Source organism: Meriones unguiculatus, chromosome 4 (assembly GCF_030254825.1).
Source record: "Meriones unguiculatus strain TT.TT164.6M chromosome 4, Bangor_MerUng_6.1, whole genome shotgun sequence".
NCBI lineage: Eukaryota > Metazoa > Chordata > Mammalia > Rodentia > Muridae > Meriones > Meriones unguiculatus.
In genome coordinates this window covers 135,228,496-135,242,182 of record NC_083352.1, presented here as the reverse complement: position 1 = coordinate 135,242,182, position 13,687 = coordinate 135,228,496, and the positions used below count along the sequence as shown (strand labels likewise).

At 43.2% G+C, this 13,687-nt stretch overlaps 1 protein-coding gene across 3 annotated transcripts in view; it reads right to left on the bottom strand.

The window, feature by feature from the left end:
- Positions 1-13,687, bottom strand: part of Kif16b (kinesin family member 16B) — a 284,103-nt gene that overhangs the window by 48,887 nt on the left and 221,529 nt on the right. For 2 of the 3 annotated variants that reach the window (XM_060383157.1, XM_060383159.1), the window contains one exon: positions 6,968-7,057. In XM_060383157.1, the coding sequence (XP_060239140.1) occupies positions 6,968-7,057 (90 nt within the window). Of the gene's footprint in view, positions 1-6,967; positions 7,058-7,081; positions 12,140-13,687 lie in introns of those variants that run through there. The other variant, XM_060383160.1, reaches the window with a different exon arrangement.

The following is a 13,687-nucleotide window of genomic DNA, read 5'->3' as shown; positions in this document are numbered from 1 at the left end:
GTTAGTGAAACAGATCAGAGCCCAGGAAAGCTCACAAAGCCAGGAGTGGGCCATACCAGGCCTTTGCTATTCATTTCAGTGGCTGAAAAGTGGTGTACCTTTAAACCTTTGTCTTTTTCCTTCTAGCTTCTTGCTGAACATGGTGCTTGGACTCAGACTGCATCAGGACCCATCACTGTGCATTCTAGAGTCTAGACATAAAGAGTGATGCCACCTCCTTCTCAGAGGAGCAAGAGACAACACGTAAAGGGAGCTTTGTTCCTGAGGTCACAACCTGGCTGACACTTGAAAGACATACTGATTTTGGTAAAGTAAAAGTACATGGTTTTCATACACACACAAAAGAGCACTGTGGAAATGATCTGTATGTGAAATTTGAAAGCCACATAACCCGGTGGATGCTACATCATCCTTCAGAGCTGCCTGAAGTCTATGGGAGGCTGCTGAGATCTTTTACAGACTAACCGTGTCACTATCATTTTATACATGTGAAATCTGAAATCATAGGATTAATTTGATTAAGATTCCATACAAAGTTAACAGGGGAAACAGAGAAGAACGAAACTGTTAATGTTTAAAAAATGCATAAATAAAAACAGAATGGCAATTTCACAGTCCCCAAATAATTCAGCATCTTCAGTGAGGAGAAGAGAAACTACCTAGTATGTATCCTATGGCCATATACTGTTCTTTGGTAATAAAGAAGGTAAGAAGCTGCATGTGGTGGGGGCTTTAACCCCAGCACTAGTGAGGCAGAGGCAAGTGGATCTTTGTGAGTTTGAGGCCAGCCTGGTCTACAGAATGAGTTCCAGAACAGCCAGGGCTACACAGAAAAACTATCCCAAAAAATCTAAGATAGATAGATAGATAGATAGATAGATAGATAGATAGATAGATAGATAGATAGATAGATAGATGATAGATATAGATAGATAGATAGATAGATAGATAGATAGATAGATAGATAGATAGATAGATAGATAGATAGATAGATAGAGAGAGAGATGATAGGTGAAAGAACTTCTTTTCCCCCTTCAGAAAATTTGTATTGTCACTGTCCTATAAGAAAAAGCCTAAAGTTTTGTTTTCTGTCTATTTATAAAACTGAGTGACTTAATTTGGTTATGTTGTTTTTAAAAAGGAGCCCCTGGCTCCTCCTGCTTTGATGGAAATTTGCCAGCTCTCTAGTGATCAACAGTTCCTTATTGCTGTCATTGGCTTGCTATCTACATGTGTGTAATGGACTCTTGTGGGGTCTCAGGAGGTCAGCACGCAGCTTTCCTTAACATTACAACAAATAACAGATCACTGGAATAGCGTATGGTGGGAGATGAGATGGATGATGGTTAAAAAGATGTTCACCCAAATATGATGTCTTCAGGATTCTCATCCTACTGAGTTCAGAACAGTCTTCCTTGATTTTATATTTGCATAAGTTAACTGTTTAAGGATAACTGAGCAATTATGAAATTTCTTCACAAGAAAAGTTTTACAAGTAGATTAGAAGACATGCAGATATATTCATGAATTTCCAGAGAAGGAGCCAATAGCAAAAAAAAGTCAGGAAACTGGCCTAATGCCCTACAGAATTCTGGAAATCTGAAAAGCTGCTAAGCCAACTTTGTTACTAGGCAATACTGCCCCAGTAAGGTGGTCTGGAAAGAGATACAACAGCTGTCCAGTGGGAAGCCACAGCTGTCTCCTCTATGCCAGGTGAGTCTCCCTCATGTCTCTTGTAGGGCTATGGAAGTTCTGCCTGTGGAAGCAATGATTCCACTGAAGCCTGGGATCCCAGGCCAGAGATACTTATATCTGCCCAGGGGTCCTCATCTGCCAAGTGTGTAGGCCATTACCTGTAAAATGGGGACAACAGCAGCCAGACAGCCTTGGGCACTGGCTGCTGCAGAGTACTGGAGGCTCTCGCCCAGCTTCTGCACTGGTGGCCAGCAGGAGGCGGGAAAGCACCTTGATGCTCTGTGTGGCCTCTGAGCCGGTTGAGCCTAGAGTTACAGATAGCTCCAAGGGGGTCCAGATTGGTACTGCAAATAGATACCTCTAACACTTAGATCAAGACAAACTTCAGAGGAGACTGGGTATGTTTATTTTCCTTTAATCCTAGCCCTTGGAAGACAGAGACAGGTAGACATTCATGAGTTTGAGGATAGCCTTGTCTATATAGCAAATTCCATGCCACCCAGGGCAGGAAGACCCTGCAACCCCACCTCTACCGTAAACAAGACAAACTTTGAGATACCTCCCTCAACTCGTAAGCATGGACTTAGGATCTATTATTTGAAACTAAAAAGGATCACTGACACAACATCATCAAACTCTCCATAAAAGGAACTGTCACACTCAACTATTTTAGACTCGGTCCCCTAGAGAACATACTCCAGAAGGGAATGTGAAAGAACAGGATGTAATTTTAGACAAAGTTCCAAAAGATTACAGGCTGTAACTAAAACTGAAGTTTTAAGGTGTCAAAAGATTATCTTAGCGAGCATATTACAGATTCTGTATATTTTGAATTCCACTGTGCTTTTCAACTTTCTTCCAACTCGATCAAAAAGTTGGTGCCTTGTAATGAGTAAACTTAGGGCATGCATATCATTCCAAAACCTTATCACTGAACACCATGGAAGACAAGAATCCTTTTCTAACTCCACAGAAAGGAGCCCAATGTGGTGACGGAGTAGGGTAAACAAAGTGCATTCCCACACAGCTATACAACAGGTGTCCATGAGAGAGAATTCCCAGGCCCTTGCACAACAATCCTGTGGCTTCCCAGAAGAAGCTGTGTTTAAGTCATGGGCTCAGTAGGGTGTTTTCAGGCCAGAGTATTTGGAGGTAGGAGATTAAGATTAATGTTACAGGGCTAGAGAGATGGCTCAGCTGTTAAAGGCTAGGCTCACAACCAAAAATATAAGATTAATGTTACAGAGGGGATGAATATAACAGGAAGACTAATGACAGAAATAATACTTGACAAGTACTCAGCAAATAGTACTAATCTAGAGAAGCAATAGACACTTGAAGAGTAAGGTGACATGAAGCCAAGCTACACAAAAGAAACCTAAATTTACTGGAGCGTAAAGAATAGACAGTCATATCAATCCTAAAGCTCTGCCTTGAAACTGTAAATGGAAACTGTTGCTTTACTTTGATGGGATAAAATTAATATAGAATTAGAAAAAGGCACTATAAGAATTTTAAGTGTGATGTGATCTTTTCAGTTCCAGATTTTAATAGTGTTAGTTTAGAAACAGGAGATGAAGACAACGATAGTGGTGCGTGCCTGGCATCAGAGCACTGGGGAGATGGAGGCAGGATGATCCAGCTCAAACAGAGCTATACACACACACCACCACCACCACAAGACACAGGCACTACATAGTGAGACCGTATCACACACATACACACACAGATAGATGTTACCAAGAAAAGAAACCAAGCAAATAACAAAAAGAAAAATAGGAAATAAGCTAAACTCCCTGCTTCCTGCCTTGGCTTTGACCCCGCCCCCCCCAACTGTACAACAGAAAGCAGGTGATTGCCATCACTGGTATCACTCTCCTCTGCTGGTGGTAGCAGTGGGTGCTCAGTGCAGTCAGAGGAAAAGTGGCAGGGCTGCAAAGCTCTGCCCCAGGCCCACAAGGTGAGCGTTTATGTATGTGGAGTGGTGGCAGCTGAGAACCATGGTGATGACACCAAGTCTTCCCTTCTCACACTCCATGTCTGCTAGCCTCGGCCCGCTGCTCCTGACCGTCATCTTTCTCTTTGAAGTGCATTCACACATGCGGTTCAGGGTCCTCCTTCATAATTAACGTACTTTGACCTCAGGACAAAGTAATTGTAAGTCACAACATTGAACTCAACATGGAGAAGCAATTTCTGTTCTTGGTCACCATTTTAATCCTGAGGCTGTGTTTGGGAAGGGGGCCCCGTGAGCGTGAGTCAGGAATACAGTGGTTTGAATGCTGACTCTTAACCAGCAGTTCAAATAGAAGTAAAGGGAATGGTCTCAGTACTGCTGATCTAACCATCGGCTTTTACTTTAGAAGTTCATACACCTTCCTGTACAAACTACACACTTACCTTTCATCTTTCCTGACATTTCCATCTGGGTGTTTAAAAACATCTTCAAATTTAATCTAGCAAATTTAATTCTGGATTGGAGTTCTCTGCCATCCGAGCAATCCATTCTCCATATGTGTGTCAAAACAACCTTTAGAAAGTGACACTGGGCCACTCTGTTACCTTGTTTCACTTACCCACAACTCCCTACAAACTGAGAATACAGCCCAGTACCCTAAGTGATCATGCTGCTGTTGACCTCTGTCCGAACCGTGACCACATGTGACATTTATCATATGCCTCTTGTTCTTGGATCATAGCTAACTTGCTCCCACTCCTGGGCCTTTGTATCTGCTGTTTTCCTTGACTTGGGTGCCCAGCTCTAGACGGGCATGGTCCACCCATGGCTTTTTCACAACACTCAGTCCTCCCTCAGCATCTGTCTCTACCTGCCTGGTTAAGAACTAGCTCACTGCCCAGCTCTCATTTCACAGTACTGGTGTCCTCTCTTATTTACTCTGTGGAACTCCTTCTAGTCAGAAAGTGCCTCAGGAATCTTTTTATTGTTAGTCCTTTCTAATGAAAAACAAACAAACAAACAAACAAACAAAAAACAACCAACCAAACAAACAAAAAACCAGAAAAAGCCCAACAACAAAAAACCCATCAGCACTGACAAAAAAAAAAAAAAAAAAAAAAAAAAAAGAAAAGAAAAAGAAAAAAGAAAACCCACAATGTCCCTGTCTTATTCACAATGGAGCTGCTAAATACAGATCTGTGAATGAAAAGCAAAGCCAGTTTGGTTTTCCTCTTGTGAAGATAACACATGTAACTTGCTTATATACACACCCCCTCCTCAGGAATATTTTTACGTATAATACTCTCTGTTCAGATCTTTTTCCTGGTACCAGGCAACCCCTGACTTCCAAGTTTCTGCCATGCCAAGCCAGGTAAGCCTCCTTTATGTCGTATCTTTGTGGATGGCTTCTGTTGTGGAGGCTTCTTTAAAATATAACAACACCAACAGACTTACACACTTGTCTTTCTTAAACTCTTCTGAATCTCTCTCCACTCACCTGAACTTGAATTTCCTCTGGCCAAAGATCCCAAACCTGAGATGGCTTTTCATCTTCCCTGCTGTTCACTGATATTTTCACATGAGGGAGGGCACTTAACTAAAATGGCACCTGCGGTATAGCCTTCCTCGAGACAAGCACTGTTGTTTCTTCCTTGTTCTCTGTCCACAAAACTTAGGATATGTAAGAAAAGACGTGTTCTCGTTCGCTATAGTTCTATTAGAAGCTTCAGGACCGTCAGTATACAGAATGCGTTCAACTAGTTAAAGAACTGGAATGAAGTAACCGCGAAGTAAATGGTGCATGCATATGCCACACACACTTGCGTGCAGTTCGCATCTTTCTGTCTCAAATACGGCGCCTGCAGTATTTACTACTCGGGGACTTCAGTGACACTAATACAATGTGCAAAATCTGCTTATTATGAAGGAACTGATGTGGTAACTTGTAACCGGAAGGCTAATCAGCTGCAAGGTATACTTTAACGTCCTGCTGCTTTGTGTATTTAGTGTGTGAACAGCAATGACCCTTTTTACTGTTGACAGGAATTTGGGACATGAAGGTAAACTTCAGAAGCAATCTTCATGACTTGATATGGTCATTTCTGGAACAGAACCTTTTGAGAATACTGAACTATATAATGCATCCTGGAAGCTTCTCCAATCTTTTGAAGATAACTAGTATGGCAGCTGAATAACAGAACTTCGAAGATGGCTTACAGTTATCTGGGTTACCTTGACTGCAAATCAAGCAATCATCCTATTTAAAGAATTGCTCCCTTTCATTTTATATCATTAAGAGAAGGCAAAAGCCATGGTAATGTTAAAAAATTTTGGCTTATTCACATGAGCCAAATTCGTTTCTAAGCCGGTTTGATCACACACTTGCATTTTGTAGACAGTGGTGGGAAAAGGACTTGGTGGACATGCACGAAGGGGAAACGGACTGTGGATGGGTCCGCAGCCTGGTCCGAAGCCTGGTCTGCAGCCAGCCCCACCCAAAGTCCCTACGGAGCGGAAGCTCCACACAGCTTCTCCCAGCTGAAGCAAAATCGTTGTGAAAACCTGGAAATGCAATTCAGTAGCAACATTTTTCTTTACTTAAACTTATTTTAAAATACAGTATTTGTCCAAAAGGGTATTATTAATGTAGCAATATACTCTGGGTATCCAATCTATGCAATATTTCTTGCTTGTACATAATTTCCTGTCATTCCCAACCTTCTCTCCACTGTTCGATGGTAAGGTAAGTCTCATGACTTGAGTTCTGATTAAGTAGAGGCCTAAGCAGGAGTCTTCATCAGAAAAAGCTGTAAATCCTCTCTAGCAAATGTATCACCATTTCATTTTAGTACATCTTTTTTTCTTTTTGTTTTTAGATACAGGGTTTCTCTGTTCTAGAACTCACTAGTAGACCAGGCTGGCCTTGAACTCACAGAGATTTACCTTCCTCTGCCTCCTGAGTGCTGGGATTAAAGGCATGGGCTACCACACCTGACTTATATTTAAAGATCTTATTGTTTAAAGGTTATAAATTGATTAGAACATCTCAAATTACATATAAGTTGATGTAAAGGACAGAGTTAGGTTACTGTCTATTATTTTCAAAATCTGTGTTCAGAAAATCAATTCTATACAACAGAAATGGAACAACAACAAAATAAAGACAGTAACTTTGACAGAGAGTAACTAAAATAAAATTTGGTGGAAGGACCTAGGGTTGGGAAAGTGAGAGAGAAAGGATGCTGCTAATGCAATCAGCTCACTTACTTTATAAAATGAGCGCTTTTAATTGGCATTAATGATTTCATAACTCACCTCTGCATACTTTAGCTTCAATGTTTTATGCATTTCTCGAAAACGACTGTAACGCCTGAATACAGTCCATGTCTCATCTAGGACAGAGATCTATTAGCAAGAAAGCAAAAACCAGTCAGCATTAATTACAAGAAAAAAGGAACTAAACTTTTAAAAACATAATCTGAAAATTAAAAGTAATTATAATTAACATGTAAAATGTTCCACAACTGAAAACATTAATCTAGCTGCATAAATAGAACTTATAAATAGTAACTGTGTCCCACTAAGCATGCATCTTCTGCTGCCATGGCTTGTATATCTTATTATAAGTGGCATCTATGTAAAGCTAGGGCCAAAAGAGCACCTCTTAACAGGTCCCAAGAGATCTGACCCCTGGAAATTGTCCTTTGACCTCTACATGCATGCCAGTGAACATGTGTGCATCTCTCCTTCCTCCCTCCCTCCTCTCTCACAGATACACACAAATCATATTATATATACACATATATGCATGGTATAACCCCCACATACATAATTATGTTATATTATCAGGAAAAATAGTATCTCTTAGCTCTCTGAGCTGGTAGAATCCCAGAAGATATTCTTTGGGTACAGCAATGTATTCCATGTAAAATGTGGGTCACCATGGTCACCACAGGGAACACGACAGAACAAGAGGAGAATGAAAAAGAAAAGGGGGAAGAGAAAAAGAAAAGGGACAAAGAGAATTAAGGAAAATACTTCATTGCATGTGTGCTCACTACCTCAAACACATAGCAGTGGGTTCTGCATTTCTAGGGAGATAACCTCTGCCAAAGGCTCTTCCTGGTTTCCTGGGGTAAAAGCCAGCCACAGCGCATCACAGCCAGCAGCAACCGCTGAACCTCAGCGCCTCCACGGGCACAGCTCAGCACCGCCATTAACCTTGCTTCTCAGCTCTGCTTGCCACTGCTCAGAGCTCCAGACCATGAACCCAGCAGAGAGACAACTTTCTCTGGATGTTCCCCAGGCATTTCCAATTCAACTTGACATTCTCCTGTCTAACACACTGAACCACACACAACATACCTGGCCAAGTGGAGGTGGGGCAGCCATCCTCAGCTGTCTTTCTGTTAACTGCCCTACATCTGAACAAGGTGCTGGGACTTGTCAGCACTTCCCTCTGCTCCTAGAAAATGACCTAATTCTAACCTGGCACCAAGTGTGGAAAATCTTAGCCTGCACATTAGACAAACATGTAGTACACCATGGGGCATCAGCAAAAAAGAAGTCACAATGAAAGAATACTCAGATAGGGAGCTTCAGGAGGAAGAAAGTCTTGAATCCCAGCATTGTCTGATTCACTCATCTCTAGATTGGCAAATGTGCCTTTCTGGAGCCTGTACAATGACGTACATTTTTATTATTGTGCTTCTGAACTTGCTTTTTCATTAACATTTTAATAATGGCAGGTTTCTTCTCACGGGTTTCTCTGCAAACAGCTATTCCCATAAAAATCAAGAAGTGGGTTGTTAACGAAGTGCCAATGCAGGTGCTCCACAGCTGAGGTGTGCCTTTGAGGCTTGCTATGGTATGCCAGGCTGGGGACTACTGCTCCTGGCAGCCGGGCTGGTATTCTCCTCTTCAGATCCATCCTCAGCAGACCTTGAGGTACAGGGGAAGGCTGACAGAAGCAATGGAGCAGAACTGGGTAATGCATGGCCTTGGGTGGCCAGGAACCAGGCACACAAGGGAGGATTAGAGCATGGAGGAGGCCTTTCATCTTCCCACATGCCTGGTGGTCCAGGAAAGCCAGAGCATTACTGCAACAACATTATGATGTGTGAGTTGGAAGATGTAGGAGGTCTCAGAGGCGAGGAGAGGCCCTGCACAAGAAGATCACTGAGGGAAGTTGAAGTTTTTCTCATAACTGAGAGTCTAAGGCCTCCTTCATGGGAAGCCTCCCCATCAGACCTCTTGGTTCCACAGTGGAGCCCCTGCAAGATCTCAGGACGCCAGAATGCAGCAAGCACACCCATCGCCTCAGCTTCCAGTAGGGACATCTGTCCCCTCTGTTTACATCTGAACCACAGCCCTAACAGCCTGCCCACACAGGCAGAAAGCCCCAGAGTACAGCACTAGCACTCTTGACAGGGTCTGTACCGCGTGTTCTGAGCTTCCCCTGTCCCCACACCAGGCAGCAAGTGTTCCAGAACTCCAGTTCAGACCAACTGTCTAGAGGACCATGCTGCAACCCACTGTGTTTCCAGAGAAACACACTGATCCTCTTGTCTAACACACCAGTGTATTTCCTCTGTCACACTGTCCTCACAGTCATTTAACAGATTATCACTCTGCAATCTTAAACTCCCATCTACCCCTTCCTTTCCAGCTAGCACTCCACATTCTCACCATTAAAACAAACTTCTTTTAAAAGGCTTATTTATATGACATCACCGATTTATTTCTTCTGGTTTTCTCCTGAAGCCACACTAAAATAGGACTCCACCGAGTTCCCCACCACCTCCATCCTGCTAAAGCCCATGCTCCACTTCACCTTTGGGAAGGAGCCAAGAAGAGCCGGCTCACGCCTCCTGCTCACACCTCTTGCTCACGTGTGCTTAGCTTCCAGGTTGCTATTCCTTTATTTTTACACTTTTCTTTGCAGGGATTCCTTGTCTCCTTGACCTCTAAACATTAACTGCACCAGGATTCATCCTTGAACATGTTTTATTTTCTACCTGCGCTTTCTCCTTAAGTGATCTCACTGCTCAAACTTACACACGAGGACTTTCCAGACACTCATCTCCTGCCAAACCTGGACTCATATATCCTACTGCTTACATAGATGCCCAAAATGAACGTCAAGCTCAGCTGGGCACATTTGCTAAAATCAACCATCAGCAAATCTTACCCCTCCCCCTGCTCCAGTTAATATCATTCTGTCCATTCAGTTTCAAACCACGGTGTCATGCTCAATGTTCCTTTTTCTCACACCTTACGTGTAATCAGTCAAACCCCTTAGTTTAACTATTCAGAACAGGAACCTGTCCATTTCTCACCAGGTCCACAATTTCTAATTATTCTAATGTCGGTCACTAGATTGTGCTTGCCTCCTCCTCCTCATTCCTTTCATTCTTTTGTCAAAGGGGTCTTGTTGAACTCTGCCAGCTGAGGCCATTTCTTTGCTCAAATCACCAGCCCATGACACCCACTCTCCTGAGGTACAAGCTCAAGCTCTTTCCCTGACGTGGCCTAGCTTCTCCCTGGGCTCATCTAAAACAGCTCCCGACTCCAGGCGTCCCCGGAAAAGAGCAGACACGTACAGTGCAGGGGTGGTCTCGGGGAACCTGAGCACGGACAATGTGCACGCTGCAGGTGTGGCCTCAGGGACTGTGTGCTTCATTCTCTTTAGAAACATCCATGTGAGCAGTTACCTTGTTTCTTTCAAGTCTGCTCAAAAGCCACACTGTTAATGATGTCATTTTCTACCTAAAATTGCACCTCCCTTCCTCCTTGACTTTCTCCTCTCTTTTTTTTGTAATTAGCATAACAAACAGATATGGCCTATAGTTATCTTGGTTTTGGCTTTTTTTCCCCACTGAAGTGTGAGTTCCAGGAAAGCTCTTTCATTCTGTGTGTCACAGCCCCTTGGAAGCGCATGTGACAAATGGGAGGCGTCCTAAAGACCAGCTGAAGACCAAGCCCTAAGACAGAATTGTCTGTAATGTCCTCCACTGCTTACTGACTTTAAAACAGCATATATATTTCAAAAATTTCTCCAGGGAGAACAATCCTTTTAAAGCTCAAATAAAACCCGGGCGACAGGAACTGCGCACTGAGCCTGGGGCACCTCGGCCTATGCTTTCTTCCTCTGCGGCTTTCGCAGCCTGACCCTAACCACGGCTTGATTCTGGGGAGAGGAGGGCACATCACAGCTCTGGTGTCACTGCTCCTTCTCACAGCAGCCCGGGACAGGGCCTCCTCAAGGACTCTACCTCCTCCAACTGCACGCAGCGAGCACCAGGACAGCCACAGGGCCACTGGGCACAGGGCGGGGAGAAGGCAAGAGGAGCCAGAAGTCCCTTCCTACGGTTGCACTCTAACACTTTCAGTTCTGCCCTAGTCAGTTTTCTCGGTCTTAGTACTTGGCGCTTCTAACAGAGGCAGTATGCTTTCGTGATGTGCACGTGAAAGGAAAGAGGGGGCCAGTGTGGGGATGGCTGTGCTTTCCTACGCTTTCCTGTTCAGACCGGGTTTAGTGAGGTGATAAAGGCAGCAGAGGGATCTGTCTATGGCGTGTTACCCCAGGGTGCCAGGATCCCGCAGAGATCCTAACAGAGCTCACAACAGCAGCAGTAGAGAGCGTGCCCAGCATGCACCTCACACTTGTTTTGGTCTCTCACACAGAAAAAGGGGCAGTGGTGGAGAGAGGGCTGGACAGTGAGGACCATTACTGGCACATTCTGAGCAACGCATACTTTTTTTTGCCCCCTATCTTAGCACTTTAATAAGCTAGCATACACGTGTCAGTGATTTTTGCCCTCTATAAAAGTTCATTACCTAAAGCCGTATGAACTAACTAAAAGCACAAGCCTCACTTAGAAACTTGTTAGAAACGTACATTCAGAAGTCTCACCCTCACCTCTGCTCAGAATACAGTCAAGGGCCTCAACACCCTCATCCAGGATCCAGAACCTCTTGTCAGCTTCTGAATAGTCTCATGGGACCAATGCGACTTTCCCTAGCAAGAGGGTTCTCCTGAGTTTCAAGGTGGGCTTTCCACCACAGCTACCCCCTCCATGATATCCTCTCACTCTTCCCTCCCCAGAGGAATTACTTAACTCCCCCTGGCTCCTTACCATTTAGTTCCAATCATGGTCAAAGCACACATCCCAGATACTAATCACACAGTTAATGTTACATTAACTAATTTATGCAATTAATTATGCAACTCTTTATTCTACAAAGTTTCAAGTCTTCTAAGGAGTAGCCATCTGCCTTTGGAAGCATTTGGGGTGAGACAGTAATAATCAGGAAACTTACACTGGGCACCTGCAATTTACATGGAGTTACTTGGTTTTCAAACAGGTGGGACTCAGTTCCCTGCCGAGCATTCAAAAGGAAGGACAGGGACTGCTGGAGGGGACGGCTGGAGCAGCAACTGCAATGGCCCTGCTCTGATGACTGCAGCTGTAGCTCATCAGGTCTCTGTGGACAATCACAACAGCAGGCCCTTTTATTTTCAACGACACTGAGAATATGGTGCATTCTCTGTAGATGTCTAACTCAAGTGGATAGGGAGGCATACAGAGACTTTAAAATTCTTTACAAATTTCATGATACTTTTTTCTGAGTGTAAGTTATAGAGAACAGGCAAGGGTCAAGCTTCCCATCTCATCTATTTAAACCTGGCTTTGTCTAGCAACATGTAAACAAGGTGGAGACCAAGATGATGTGCAGTGACACTCATTAGCAATTGTCTCAGGAAGGAGGAAGGCCCTGCGTGACATTGTGTGACATCTCTGCAGGAACACAGTCAAAGCCCTCTCTTTGATGGAAAGACACTACGCTGAGGGCTGGAGCCTATCTCATGTAAAGTTTAGGGAAAAAAAATACAGAAATGCAAAATACAAACTGAAGTCCCAATTAGCTCTAAATTAAAATTGGGCATAGAACAAAAGTTTGATCATTAAGGGAAGGACAGCAGGTCAGCAAATAGATAAATCAGACCTAAGCAGTCAATTATTTTCTTTCTCACGGAGAAGCAAGGCATCATTACTGAAGACTTCGGAGTAGCACATTCATTACTTCTCCCTTGCTGAATGGCTCTGCTGATACAGATCTATCTTTTGCGAGCTGGAAAATGATTAAGTACAACTCAACACCATAAGCATGCCCATGCAATGGACTACAGTTACACACAAACAATTCTCAACTGAGTGCTTCCCACAAAGTTAGCTCATATACATATTTTGCTGGGTTAGAGACTGTCCATTTGAAGATCTGTCATCAGTAACATTTGCTGGTGCAAGACCATCTGTGTGGGGAGCAGCAGAAACAGTTTGTCATGTAAAGAAAGAGGCTCTAACTAGCCCCCACTTAAGGGATCCTTAATATACACATTAAACATAAATCCTAAATACATCTGTGAAGACCTTAAATACATCCCCACTGTGTGGACGTGTGCACCAGTGTTGGGCTTCGTCAGCATCTCACACCACAGAACATGAGGCCATAACTTCTCTAAGCTTCTCGTTAAGGCAGCCCACACGGTATATGAAGAAGCAAGTGGATCTGATTTATATTTATTTTACTATATATGTTCTCTTTATATTACTATTTCTGTTGCTGTGATACAGTACATAATAAGGATACTTAATGAATGGTATACTTTATGAAGAAATATAAATAGTCCTATTGGCTATCCTGTTCAGTAATTTTCCCCTCTGTTAGGTACTTATGATTACAAGTATTTATAAGTGTTGGGGATGTAGCTCAGTGGTAGATCACTTCCATGGCATGTGCAAGGCCCTGCGTTCCATTCCCAGGATATTAAAAACAACAACAACAAAAAGGTGCTATTAACTATTCTAAGCTGAAGCCAGAAAATAATAAAATCATGAAGGTCTCACTATTCCCAAGATGACAGAATCTAATTCACCAATTAGACTCAGTGTCTTATGTAAAACATGAAATATATTCTGAAAGTATGGATCTGTGGAGAAATAACACATCAGTACCTTAGGTTTAATTAAA